General features: G+C 53.3%; 1 protein-coding gene across 1 annotated transcript in view; it reads right to left on the minus strand.

Moving 5' to 3' along the window:
- Window positions 1–8,983, minus strand: part of CAPN9 (calpain 9) — a 42,806-nt gene extending 33,823 nt beyond the window's left edge. Inside the window, exons 1-4 of the mRNA XM_012730826.1 lie at window positions 8,796–8,983; window positions 7,130–7,163; window positions 5,541–5,660; window positions 5,231–5,425 (exon numbers count right to left, since the gene is read on the minus strand). Of these exons, the coding sequence (XP_012586280.1) occupies window positions 5,231–5,425; window positions 5,541–5,660; window positions 7,130–7,163; window positions 8,796–8,983 (537 nt within the window). The remainder of the gene's footprint in view (window positions 1–5,230; window positions 5,426–5,540; window positions 5,661–7,129; window positions 7,164–8,795) is intronic.
- Between the last annotated feature and the right edge of the window lie 1,375 nt (window positions 8,984–10,358).

Raw genomic sequence — 10,358 nt, forward strand, 5'->3', positions numbered from 1 at the left:
AAAGAAAGAAAGAAAGAAAGAAAGAAAGAACGAAAGAAAGAAAGAAAGAAAGAAAGAAAGAAAGAAAGAAAGAAAAAAAGAAAGAAAGAAAGGGAAAAGCCACATTCTGATGAGGCCAGAAGGCTGCCCCTGTGCTTTACAGTGCTGTGGGTCCCCTGTGCAGCAGGGCTGAGAGACACATAAGGACAAGGGCCACGGCTTGTGAGGGCCACCAGAGCCACACACAGAGCCAGACCTGTGTAGGGGCTCCCAGCCACGCGTCCCAGAAGCCAGCAGCCTGGGCAAAATGATAAGAGGCCTTGGCAGCGGAGGTGGCCTGGGTTTAGGCTGGGAAATGAGGGAGGAAATTATGTGGAAGAAAGAGGATGGGTGTGGGTAGATGGGAAGAACAGTGATCAGTCCCACCTGGCTGTGCTGTGCTGGGCTTTCTGTCTCCCCCTCACCCAGCTCCCAGACCCACGACACCTCACTCATGTTCACCCCTGGGAAGAGTCTGGCAGTGATCTTGCAGCTCTCTGTGTTGAACCTGCTGTTCCACTCTTGCCCCAGAGCCCACCTCACCCGGGGCCAGCCCTCGCCTGGGCCCCTGATGTCCCACCACGCTGATGTCTGCTTGACTTTGTTATTTGGCTGCTTTTGTGAACCACACCCGACCCAAGCTCAGTTGTGTTTGACAAGAAGGTAGTGCCAGCGAGAGCACCCGCCCCACGGCCCCACCAGACAGCTGAGCAGTGTTGCTGGGAAATGCACCAGCCACCTCTGAGCAGAAATGCAAACATCAGAGGTCTCCTGGAGGGACCCTGGCATCTCTTACCACTTCCGTGTAGCCCCACCTCAACTCCCCAGCTCTCATTCCAAGGCACTTGAACCTCTGTCCTGCGAGAAGAGCCCCAAGCCTTTGCACTTGACCTTACAGAAGTCTGGAAGGTGTAATGTAAACCCCCTAGCCCACCTGAATAGGAAACAGAGAAAGGCGTGTTTCTGGGAGTGATTCAGTTGCAGACAAAGCAAAGGGCAGGACAGATTCTGGACACAGGTGCACAGGCCAGACAGCAACACAGTTTATCTGAGTAAAGAAACGAAAGAATTTCATGCCCTTCACGATGAACAGAGGAGCCCAAGAGCTTCAGGGGCCCTGGTATGTGGATGGAAGCATCACCCATTATCTGGGGGCAACCCTGAGAGGAGAGTGAAGACAGTCATGGCCTAGAGCCGGTATCTGGGGCTCTGAGATCACTGTGAGGTCCTGGCGGCCCTCGTTCCAGAAGAGGGAGGCCTGTTGCAGCCAGCTTTCATCTTGGGGTAATTCCAACTTGGCAGAGGCTTTGTCATTCTGTAGGTTACACTTTTAGCCAGGGGGTGGCAGTGTAGACTGCAAGGGAAGGTTCCTCGCTGTGTGGGGGTGAGGGCACTGGGGTGGAGAGCAATGGCTTATTGACCTGCTGGGCTTTTCCACACGTGTTAACACACCAGCCCTGCAGCAGCCCTCACAGAAGCAGTGATACCACTTTGCATGGAAGAGAAAGCAGGGCTCCATGTGGCTGCTGGGGTGCCCCCACTGTAGGTGCATGGCTTGTTCCCACTGCGCAGAGGGCCTGCTCTTTGGGGATTACTGAATACACTACCACCTCTTGGGTGGGGCTGGCTTACAGCATCCAGTGACTCACCAACCAGGGGTGCAGACACACACAGGCCTGTCACCCCAATGCCAGATAACTCTGAAGGACTCTCCCAGCTCCAGAGCACCCAAAGCACTGGGCTGGGGCCTTCATGGGGCCACATGTCAACGAGCTGTGACACTGTCTGTAGGGTGGAAGTGCTGTCTTCCGCAGAAGGTGTGGGAGGGCTGGCTGAGGCAGCTCGTGGCATAGCCCAGCTCCACCATGTTGCTTGCAGGTGGTGAGATCTGCTCCACTCCAGCCTGACACTGTGACCAGCCTGGACAGGACCCTGGCGCTGCTGAGGGTGAGCTGGGAGATGGAAAGCTCATGGCTCTAGTTTCTGCGTTGGTAGAGGATGATAATAGTGCCCAGCTCGTAGGGACTGAGGGAGCTAATCCAGGTATATTGGGTAGGATAGAGTAGGATAGGATAGGATGGGATGGGATGGGATGGGATGGGATGGGATGGGATGGGATAGGGTTGGGTATTGCCCAGTCATAGCCACTGCCTGTTGTTGATGTAATGTAGAATGTTGGAGACTGTGCAGGGGGCTCAGGGTGCGATGGGGTTCTGACAGGAAAGCCAGCACCAGCTTCACAGGAGAACCGCTCTAAAGGGGGGAGCCACAGGCAACACTTGGTTTCATTAAAACAGAATAAGTTGGGGCCCTCCCTGGTGGCGCAGCAGGTTAAAGCACAGCACTGAGAAGCTAAAGCCGCTTGCACATGAGTTCGATTCCCTCCTGCCCTGGAGGAGACCACATGGTGCGGCAGACCTCTCCTGTCTCGCCTGCTGCTCCCCTCAGCAGTGTACTTCGTCAATCTGCCTGTTTACTCCCCACTCTGTCTCTGGTGAAGCCTCTCACCGCCCCTGAGCCTCTGGCCTGTACCCCAGTTCTGTGTGCACAAATAAATAAATCTTTAAAAAACAGAATAAGTTGGAAATAAAACAACCCAGTGTGCTTGGGGGAGATGAAAGCCTCCCTGGGAGGGTCACCGAGCATGAGACCAAGTTCTCCATTCCGAAGAAGCAGTGAGGGGGTGGGGTTAGGGCCGGGTCTGGACATGTGCTTGGGGCTCCCCTGCCATGAGAGGCTGGGGCACAGAGTATTGCGGGTGCGGGGACAAGAGAGGCTGTGGGAGGGTGAGGGCCTTGGGGACTCCAGGCCTTGTTGCTATGCAGTGCTGAGCCCAGAGAGGGCGCTGAGCCGGGGCTGGCATGGTCCCTGCAGGCAGTAGGGGGTGGCTCCATGGGCTAAGAGTGGAGGCAGGGAGGCCAGTGGGAGGGAAGGAAGTAACTAGAATGTCTCCAAAGAAAGCCTGAGACACTCAGTGATAGCCTTGTCAGGTTTAGGAAAATACTAGAAGACCAGAAGCAGTTTACATACGAATCAGGGAGAATGGAAAGTGATACAAGCTATGCAATCTCTATCGACTGACATATTCTGGATAGAGACGGAAGTGCTCTGAAAAATCAGAATTTCCACGCTAACTTTGTTATGACCTCCCTTTTTGTGATATCAAAATATTCTAAGCAACCATCAGCTTACAGCCAGATTGCCTTAGCCTCATAAGGCTGCCTGGCTCAGGTGAGCAAGCACTGCCCAAGATAGGAAATTCCTCTAGAAAGCAAAAAATAATATTACAACTGGCTGATTAAGAAAAACAATTATAACAAAATCAATATTGTAAGACAAGGCAATACTAGAACATGCTAAAGAAAAAGAAATTAAAGTTCTTTTACTGCCCAGACCAGAACCCAAATCTTATCACTCTACTCTCTTACTTAAGCTTTTATTGCTCAGTCTTTAAATCAGGAATCTTATTATCTCCCTTAGTGATTTATCTACCTGAAAACTCCTCCAGCCTAGCCCTCCACCTTACTTTATCCTCTTTTACAACTTCTCCGTGGTCAGACCTCACCTTATCCCCCTTCACATCTCCAGCCCAGACTCCACCCTAGCCCTCCACTTTCCTTTACCCTCTAGGATGTCTCAATGAGAGTGAAGATCATTAAATAGCATTTAAGGTTTAAAGGGACTTTATTTTAGCCAATCAACACTGTAGTAAATATAACAATGTTAGCTTTAAATTTTATGAATTTATGTACCTATCTTAACTTTAATACATTGATTTTAAGAATAATGAATGTTATAGCTCAGCTAAAGGGCAATACGACCCTAAACTGTTCTTAGAAAAAAAGATGATTGTAATCTCTCAGCCCAGTTCGTGTGCTGATGTCATCCCGCTGCTCGCTCCTAATGTATAAAATAAACTTCTGCTAAAGGCAGAACAGGAAGACTTGCACCCAACTCCGATTCCTGTGTCTTCCTCGCTCCCCTTTCCCCTTTTTCTCCTTTTCCCCCTTTTCTAGGAATCTCTACTCTCTGACACCGTTCCCACCTTGAGACCCTGCCTGTTCTGCCCCCCAGTAATCCGTGATTGGGGAACAAAGGGTCTCCGACAGGGAAGCAGCTAAGTGCACATGCGCACACACACCCTGTGTCAGGAAACAGCAATAAAGAGCTGCATAAACAGCCGGCATGTACCTTGACCTCTGCCCTGGAGTTCCAGGATTGTGTGTGTGTGTGTGTGTGTGTGTGTTTTAAATAGACAGGTTATACATTTAAAACATTTTCATTATTTTCATGTAGGAAGACAGAATAAAGGCAAACCCGGTGAGATTCAGAGCAAGTGACCATGACGACGTTGATGCCGGGACCCACAGCAGGACAGACGTGGTCATCTATTGCAACCGCGTGCCCAGCGCTGTCTCTACTTAGGCCACTAGTGTCAAGCTTCACAGGGGAGGAGACTGGGGCATGGGGAGTGGAGTGGCGGGGCACCATCACAGGACACGTGGGTGGCAGGGTCTCACCTGTGTCCCAGCTCTCCCTGCTGTCTGCAGCCCACCCCCATGGGGGCACTCCCAGGTGGGTTGCCACCCCTTAGGCATGAGGGCCAGCACCGCCCAGTCCGAGGCTGAGCTTACTGACCCAGCACAGTAAATATGACTCTTTGTCCCAGGCACCTGCTGGGACCCCTGGGACCATCGCCCAGATTGCTAGGGGCGGGCTGGCGTGGGTTGTGTTGGGGGACCCTGTGCTTCCTGTACACCCCTATCATAGAATCACTGCACACTTGCTTTGTGAGGCCCCGTCCACACAGAGCATCCTGGACTCTGGAGCACTTGACAGACACGGCTTCGGTGTGGGGGGCTGGGCTGCCCCCACTCTTTCCCCCTTGGTGGGCCTGGGACTTGCCAACTCACCCTTCATAAAGCCTTGACCTCCACTCACGCTACCGAGACACTCCAGGCTCGAGTCCTGACCTCGTGGGGGCAGAGAGCCCGGCCGGATGCAGCAGGAGCCCTGGAATCCCTCCCTGACCCCCACCTCCGTCAGCTGGCTGTTCTGTGCTGCCTGCACACCATTTCCAGCCATCAAAGCACGGGCTTCCTGGGGTGGGGGGGGGGGGACTCCAGCAGCAGGTTTATGCACAGCTTCCCCCTGCCCCCCCATCCCCTGCTGCCCTCTTTCCCCTGCCGCCCCCACCTCTGGCTGCACTCACCCCTGGCCGTTTCCACACGAAGGGGATCTGGGGCTTCTTGCTGTAGAAGAGAGAGGAGCTGTTGGCCGGGAAGTCGGCATCCTCGAACAGCACGCCCTTCTGCAAGCACTGCTGCCTCAGCTGCTGGAAGCTCTGGCCCGAGGAGTGGGTGATGCGAGCGTCCTTGGGACTTGGAGGCTTCTGGGGCCCGGGGGTCTGGTAGAGATAAGGCATGGCTGTCCTCAAGAGGCCGCCGGGCTTCGGGTCTGCGATGGGCAGTCAAGAGGGAGCCAGCTCAGGGGCACCTGGGATGAATGGCTCTAGGTCTCACCTGTTTGCCTGGGAACCTCCCTGCCAGGCCGTGGGCACGCCCTGATGGTAAACTGCAGAGGGAGCCTCCTCCCTCCAGGCAGGCCGGCAAGCCCACCGGGAGCTGAGGGGCCGGCCCATTCTGGGCAAGGCAGCGCCCAGGCTAATGCAGGGAGCCCCAGCGGGAGAGAGGATGCTTGCTGAGGAGGGGTGGGGAGCCCTGCTGGCCTAGTTGCTGGCAGGCGGTGTTTGCTTGGTCACCAGCGAGCTCTGGGGCACTCGAGAATCCCAGCCTGTAGCTGGAAGCTAGCGAATCTTTATGGGACCTACTCTGTGATCAGAGCTCACACAGCCCTCACGCACCATCTAATTTTGACTTAGAGCAGGGGCAACTTTCCTGTACAGAGCCAGATAGTGCATATTTTGGGCTCTCTGGGCTGTAAGGTCTGGTTTGTGCTGTGTGGCCAGGGGGGTGTTGGAGCCCACTGGACAGGCTGCCCTGGTGCCCATGACACAGCTGACTACTGTGAACAAAAACAATTGAGAAACTGCAAACGCAAGAACGATGCTGGGCCCATTATCTGTCTCCCTAAAAGCAGGAAATAAATCTTCGCTTCCTGCACCTGGAGGACGGAGACCGCCTTATCACCCCAGAGGTCTACTGGACGCCCAGGCTGACATATTCAAAGCCCAGCCACCCTGCTGCGGGCCAGACGGAGACAAAGAAAAGCTTAAGCAAACTAGAGCACAAGCACCTGGCAGTAACAGCAACAAATGTGCCAGGACAAGACTCCGTGGGAAAAGAAAAGGAGGCGCTCCCGCCTGTGGCCTGGCCTTAGTCTAGCGTGGAGGTGGGCACGGGCTGGCAAGAGCGGCTGAGACTGAGGAGCTGGCCGACAGGAGTGTCACCGAGCGCCCCACCGCGCAAGTCTGGTACCCACGCCACAGCAGGAAGCACTCCTTCCTGATGCCCACACTGGCCCTCTGGTGCCCACGGACCACTGCACTGCCCCAGCCCCCTCCACACCTGCCACCCTCACGTGTATCTTGGATCACTTCAACAGGTGCAGAGAAGTAAGGCTGAGAGGGAGGACGGTTTTTTAAGATTTTATTTATGCAAATAAGAACTGGGGTGTAGGCCAGAGGTGCAGTGGTGGGGGGAGGCAGTGAGAGCATTTACCAGGGAGAGTCGGGGGGCAGAACAGTCAGATCGGTTGAAACACACTGCTGAGGGGAGCAGCAGGGAGACAGGAGAGGTCTGCTGCGCCATGTGGGTCACTCAGTGATTGCAGATAGCTTCATAGTGCTGAGACTTAATGCCTGTACCGCCATGAGGGCCCAGAGGGCTGAGTTTAATAGAAGTTGTAGTGCTATGTGAAGGCCCTGGTGTTCTAAGTGCTTTAAAACATTTTCTGTGTGGTTTCCATGTGATTCTGTAATCAAAGTTGGTGTTTGAAGACAAGAACCTTCAGAGAAAAATCTGAGACGAGTCTGTACATGACCCTCAGCCCCAGGATGTTTGCTTAGTTCCATTCGCTTTCAGGTGCATCCTGCCTGTCCACTCACAGGGCCAGGACAGGCATCGGAAATGGGGTGAATGCCCAGTCTCACCTGCGGGGCTCTGGTGGGGCCCTTCCGCAGGCTTCTGCAGAGTGAGGTGAGAAATCCGAGATTCCGGCTGAAGGGGGAGGGCCAACCGCTCCTCTCTTCCCCTCCCCTCTGTCCCAGCCCCTTCCCTGAGACACAACTCTCTAAGCCTCCTGTGTCCACCCCTGGTGAAAGTCACTCTTAATGTAGTTCTTTGCCCAATAGAGGATTCTAGAAGGATTCTCTGCAATAGATGGTGGAGCTGCCAGTGTCCTGTGTCACTTCTGTTTCAAGCTGACTAAGGCAACAGCTAAGGAGCAGGTGCAGAGACACCAGGGTCATCTATTTCTGGTGACGCCTCAGTTGGGGGAATGATCACAGCCTTGATTTCTATGAGTTTCTCCTTCATATGCCTCATCACCTTGGGAAAGAACACTGAAGCGAAGCCCCACACTGTCAGAGAGTTGAGAGGGTGGAAAAGGGTTTCTTCAATGCTGGAGCCTCTCCCAGCTCTGGGAACTCATGTGCTTACTCTGTTCCCATTACAAATTCCTCTCCAGGAAGGGGTCCTGTCCATCTTGGTCTCTCCTGGACACTGGGAGGACCAGGCTTTTTATTTAAAGCTTATTTTAGGCTCTCCCTGGTGGCGCAGCAGGTTAAAGCACTGCACTAAGAAGCTAAAGCCACTTCCGCATGAGTTTGATCCCCACCCGCCCCGGAGGTGACCACATGGCGCGGCAGACCTCTCCTGACCGGCCCGCTGCTCCCCTCAGCAGTGTACTTCATCGACCTGCCTGTTCTGCTCCCCACTCTGTCTCTGGTGAATCCTCTCACCCTCCGCATCTCTGGCCTGTACCCCAGTGCTGTATGAATAAATAAATAAATCTTAAAAAAAAAAAAAAGCTTATTTTAGGTACCAAGTAGTTAGAGGGCCGCATTTGTCACTTGTCACAAAAGCATCAGTGCCTCAGTGTGGAAAACCCACCCGAGGGTTTAGCGGTCCTCCAGGTGCCTGCTGGGGCTCGCTTCCCCCTGCTCCCCAGGACTGAGGACTTCAACCCTTCTTTCTCGGGCCTTGCCCCCCTAGAATACCGTGACCCCTCTGGTTAGTCCTCATGATATAGAGCAGAGAGGAATTTTCCCCATATCTCTGGGTTCTTCTGTGCTGGCCCATGAGTCAAAGCAGTATCAGAAAGATGAGCAGGAAAAAAGGAAGTAAGTTTAATTGCAGATGTGTGGAGACTCACTTGGCTGTAAATGCCAAAGTAAACAGGACAACACGAGTGTGTATTTCCTGAACAAAGGAGAGGGAGGGGGCCTGACCCGTCAAGGAGAGAAGAGGGGTCCTCACGAGACAAAAGGACCAGGGTCTCTGTGATTGCAGGGTGCCCTGTCTGATAGACAGGTTTCCCCAACAGTAGGGTTATTTCTGGAAGGGGGAAAAAAAAAGCCCTGTCAATCTGGGTAATACTCCCTGTTTTCATTCTTCTAGATCATTAAGGGAGTGGTAACAGTTTCTCCTGAAATTTCAAGGCTCACTTGCACTTAGCCTGACATACCCCACATGCTATGAACACCTCTTAGGGAGGCTTCTCCTTTAATGGCTCTTCGCCCAAGTCCTGTCCTTTGGTGGACACCCCGAGAGAGGAGCAGGCAGGGAGCTGTCCTGAACTCAGGGCTGCACCCACACCTCCAAGCCTCCCTCAGCTCAGCCTCAGCAGCATTGGCTGTGGGGCCTTTGCTGGAGGAAGAGCGAAGCAGCACCTCAGGAGAGCATAGCAGCTCTTGAGTCTTTCGGTTGAATTTCCAAGCTTCACTTTTTTGCAGAGTTGACCAGATGCCCTGCTTGGAGGTGTGGCAGGCCTGTAGCAACGCCATCTGCCGGTAGGCATGGTCTGTGGGTTTGCTCAAGGAGTGGTATGTTTCTCACAATACACTCTGCTCTGTCAGCAGCCTCGAGACATGCATGGCTCTGAGTCCTGTGAGCCCCACAGGGGCCCTCCTCAATCTGACTGATATTTCCTCCCCTTAGCAGAACAATCTGATGAAGCCTCCCCTCTCTCTCCTTTGTACCTCTGGAGGCACAGTGAGGGCTCTCTGAGTCTCTTTCGGAGGTCGGTGGTAAAGGGTAAGCCGGCTGTGTTTGGCAGGGCTGTGAGATGGGAGAAGAGAGCCTGGGGGGTCTGTGATGCCTGGGAGCAAAGCCCCAGCACGAAAGCCTTTACCTGGGCACGGCCACTATCCAAGGACTCAACTGGTGGGACATGGCTGTGGAGAAGGCTCATCACTAGGTTTTGGCTGGTATGCAAATTCTCGGCACTGCCGCAAGGGTTGCTGTCTGCTGCTCTGTGAAAGGGGGTCGTGGCGGCGCTGTGGGTCTGGGCAAGGTAAGTGGTCCCAGCGTGAGCTGTGTGGAGAACAGGCTGGAGGTAGAAAAGAGAGTAGGGTGGACTGAGACAGGAGCCTGGGCCGGTGTCCAGGTGAGAGGCGGCCACGCCCAGAACAGGTGTCCTATGAGAGAGGTGAAAGGGATAGATTCAGCAAGGAACATACTTGCCAGGGCTTCCCTGGGATATTTGATGGGGCTCCTGCTGTCAGATCTGAGCAAACAAGCAGATGAGGGCAGAGCTGCGATTTTAGAGATTCAGGGGCAAACCAGTCATCAGAGCAAAAATACCGTCTCCTCACAGGTTCCTTATTGTGATCAATGGATCACTTATTATTTTTAAAAGATATATTTACTTATGCACATAAGAACTGGGGGGACAGAGGTGCTTGAGGTGTGTGTGTGAGAGAGGATTCATCAGAGACAGAGTGGGGAGCAGAACAGGTGGATCCACTGAAATCCATTGCTGAGGGGAGCAACAGGGAGACAGGAGAGGTCTGCTGGGCCATGTGGGTCAGCCCCTGGCCGGGGTTAGGACTCGCGGTGCACTGACTGCAGATAGCTCCTTAAGTGCTAAGACTTAACCCCTTGCGCCACCAGGGAGGTCCTGAGCACATTTTATTTTTAATTATAGGATTTAATGAAGCTGTTGAGATATACAAGTGGGCTCAGAGAATTAAGAGGCTCATCTGCTTGAGTTACAGCTGGCATCTCAGGTACTTTGAAATTTTTCTAGAGCAGGAGATGTAATTTTTTACAGTCTAGAGATTTTTTTTTTATATTCCCCCTGTACAATGTGGTTTTGGGAAAAAGAACTAATCTAATTAAAATGATCTCGTTTGTTCTTTCTCCTACACTGCCAGGGCA

Source organism: Condylura cristata, unplaced genomic scaffold, assembly GCF_000260355.1.
Source record: "Condylura cristata isolate star-nosed mole 26May11 unplaced genomic scaffold, ConCri1.0 scaffold00029, whole genome shotgun sequence".
In the NCBI taxonomy this organism is placed as follows: domain Eukaryota; kingdom Metazoa; phylum Chordata; class Mammalia; order Eulipotyphla; family Talpidae; genus Condylura; species Condylura cristata.